Raw genomic sequence first — 1506 nt, forward strand, 5'->3', positions numbered from 1 at the left:
ATGGACCTCAAGGAGAGCCCCAGCGAGGGCAGCCTGCAGCCCTCTAGCCTCCAGATCTTCGCCAACACCTCCACCCTCCACGGCATCCGCCACATCTTCGTGTACGGGCCACTGACCATCCGGCGGGTTCTCTGGGCGGTGGCCTTCGTGGGTTCCCTGGGCCTGCTGCTGGTGGAGAGCTCGGAGAGGGTATCCTACTACTTCTCCTACCAGCATGTCACCAAGGTGGATGAGGTGGTGGCCCAAAGCCTGGTCTTCCCGGCTGTGACCCTTTGCAACCTCAATGGCTTCCGTTTCTCCAGGCTCACCACCAATGACCTGTACCATGCTGGAGAGCTGTTGGCGTTGCTCGACGTCAACCTGCAGATCCCGGATGCCCACCTGGCTGACCCCATCGTGCTGGAGGCCCTGCAGCAGAAGGCCAACTTCAAACACTACAGACCCAAGCAGTTCAGCATGCTGGAGTTCCTGCATCGTGTGGGCCATGATCTGAAGGATATGATGCTCTACTGCAAGTTCAAAGGGCAGGAGTGTGGCCACCAGGACTTCACCACAGTGAGTACTTGGCTTTCAGCTCACTCTTCTGGTTTGGTCTCTTAAGAAGTGGTACGCCGTTGGTCTTTTGCTTGGCTTGGGCTCTCCTGGTGCTTTGGAGCAGGAGAGAGAACATTGCCTCAGTTGAAGGCCAAGAGGGTAGTGGCCAGAGTTGTTAGAATTGGTTGTAGGAAGACCACCTGCTGGGATGGAGCACTGCTGTCTGTTCGGACATGGAGGATGAACGGGGGTGCTTGCTGTAGGGGATCGCTTTGCCAGATGTGCTGAGTCGGCTTCCTTCCATCCAGGGGGTGGAGGCCTGGGTTTTCGTGTCCCAGGCACTTGGTGTCCGAGCTGTGTGACTGGAACAGCTTGTCATTGACAAGGTAGTATTTTTTCTCTCTCACTCTCTCTCTCTCTGCTCGGAAGTGGCATCAGGCACTGCATCCTGTGGGCTGGGCTGGAGCTAAAGCTGCCGGAGAAAGGGGCCCCAGGCAGCCTGAGTGGCTCCCAGTGGCTTCGGGAGCTTTCTGGAGGAGGTGATGCTGTAAAGGTGTGGAAGGCTTTTTTGCTTCCTCTTCTTGGTGAATTATAAACTCCGTGTGGGGAGAGGAGAGGCCGGGGACACTGGGTCTCCATCTGATCTGTTGGCAGTTTAGAAGCAGAGATGTTCCAGGCTTTTGGGGTCAGAAGAGAGGGTCTGAGCAGAGGCATGTGTGCAGGATGGCTAGGTGAAGCAGAGCATGCTGGCTTCTCTGGGAGCTTTGGCTTGAAACTCAAAGCCTTGGTTTGTGTTGATATACAAATCACTTAACCTGGATGTGAGGGGCGTGGTGTGGGGAGGGGGCGAGCAGCTGTGGGATTGGAAAGCCTGGAGGAGGAGTACAGAGCTGAGTAAAGAGGAAAACTGGAGGGGAATATGGTATCATGTTCAGAATGGGGATTACCGGGGGTGGGGGCAGAATTAAGGAA

General features: G+C 55.8%; 1 protein-coding gene across 1 annotated transcript; it reads left to right on the forward strand.

Annotated features, from left to right (window-relative positions):
• Positions 1-892, forward strand: LOC143687833 (acid-sensing ion channel 2-like). The gene has a single exon (XM_077165196.1). It carries the CDS (start codon positions 1-3, stop codon positions 598-600), a length of 600 nt encoding a protein of 199 aa, XP_077021311.1. The 3' UTR covers positions 601-892.
• Positions 893-1506: the final 614 nt, after the last annotated feature.

Source organism: Tamandua tetradactyla, chromosome 6 (genome assembly GCF_023851605.1).
Source record: "Tamandua tetradactyla isolate mTamTet1 chromosome 6, mTamTet1.pri, whole genome shotgun sequence".
Classification (NCBI taxonomy): Eukaryota; Metazoa; Chordata; class Mammalia; order Pilosa; family Myrmecophagidae; genus Tamandua; species Tamandua tetradactyla.